The sequence below is a fragment of the Octodon degus genome, unplaced genomic scaffold (genome assembly GCF_000260255.1).
Source record: "Octodon degus isolate 3935 unplaced genomic scaffold, OctDeg1.0 scaffold00085, whole genome shotgun sequence".
NCBI classification, from domain to species: Eukaryota; Metazoa; Chordata; class Mammalia; order Rodentia; family Octodontidae; genus Octodon; species Octodon degus.
In genome coordinates, this window is record NW_004524661.1 from 4,516,646 (window position 1) to 4,517,728 (window position 1,083).

The window sequence follows — 1,083 nt, forward strand, 5'->3', positions numbered from 1 at the left end:
TCATCTAGAAATGGATGTCTGTATCCTTGAACTCCAAGGAACTCAATTCTTAGGAAACTTTTTTTTGTTTTGTTTTCCTTTGCCTTAAAGCTAAGATGAAAATAAATTGTTCTTTTCTAGGTCACATTTGAGTGCTTCCATCTCCAGAGCCCCTTAAATAGATACTTCACTGCTATAATAGTAATCATTGAAGTCTCCTAAGGTAATTAAGATGTTCACCAGTTTGGTACTGGGATCTCAAGGACAGACATGTCAACTAAAAATGTCAGGTCAACTTGCAGGCATAACCTACTACAGCCAAAAAAAAAAAAAAAAAAAAAAGCCAAACTCCTATAGTTATGCTCTCCTGCTCTCAGCCCCTCTAGTATTAAATATAGATTTCAGGAAACTTTGCTTAAAATTATCTTCAATCAAATGAAGAATGTCAGATGAAACACAGAAGAGCCTCAAATCACAAATCACATTCATTCTGAGAAAAAGAGCTGCTACATGCTAAATTCCTTTTCTTTTCCCAAATGATCTTGGAGCATACAATTACCACATGCTCTTAACTCTTAGATTGGATCTAGATTTTTATTTTTTTAATCAAAAGCTGAGTACAATTTTTAAGAATTTCTCCCATGATAAAAATAATATTTCTACACCCAAGGAATTGTAGAGATAATCAATTATTCTTACATAACAGGTACTTACTGTGAAAATAATGTCCTGGACCGAACAATAAACTTGAACACATATTCCAAAGCTTTCAGAGTCCTCAGAATTGGCTCACATTGCTCCCCTCTGCTGGAAGTATCCAAGTAAGTCTTCAACACTGTCATCAATTTCCTGAGGGGATAATATTTTCCAAATACATCTTTTTCTAGCTCACAGCTTGGTAATTAATTTGCTCAGTAAATTATAAGGCATTCAATCAGAGGTCAAAGGTGATAGTATAGCCAAGCTCACTATTTGTTTGCAAGCATAAATATAACTGCTTAAAAATGTATTTAATACAAGGAACGAACAAATACTTCCTGTCTATAAAAAGCCACTGAAAGAAAAAGTAGTTATAAAAAAATCTTTTGACTTAGAAAACCAGGC

The 1,083-nt window shown here is 33.6% G+C and overlaps 1 protein-coding gene across 1 annotated transcript in view; it reads right to left on the bottom strand.

Moving 5' to 3' along the window:
• Nucleotides 1–1,083, bottom strand: part of Dock2 (dedicator of cytokinesis 2) — a 478,084-nt gene that overhangs the window by 386,375 nt on the left and 90,626 nt on the right. Inside the window, exon 22 of the mRNA XM_004637060.2 lies at nucleotides 694–828. Coding sequence (XP_004637117.2) covers nucleotides 694–828 — 135 coding nt within the window. The remainder of the gene's footprint in view (nucleotides 1–693; nucleotides 829–1,083) is intronic.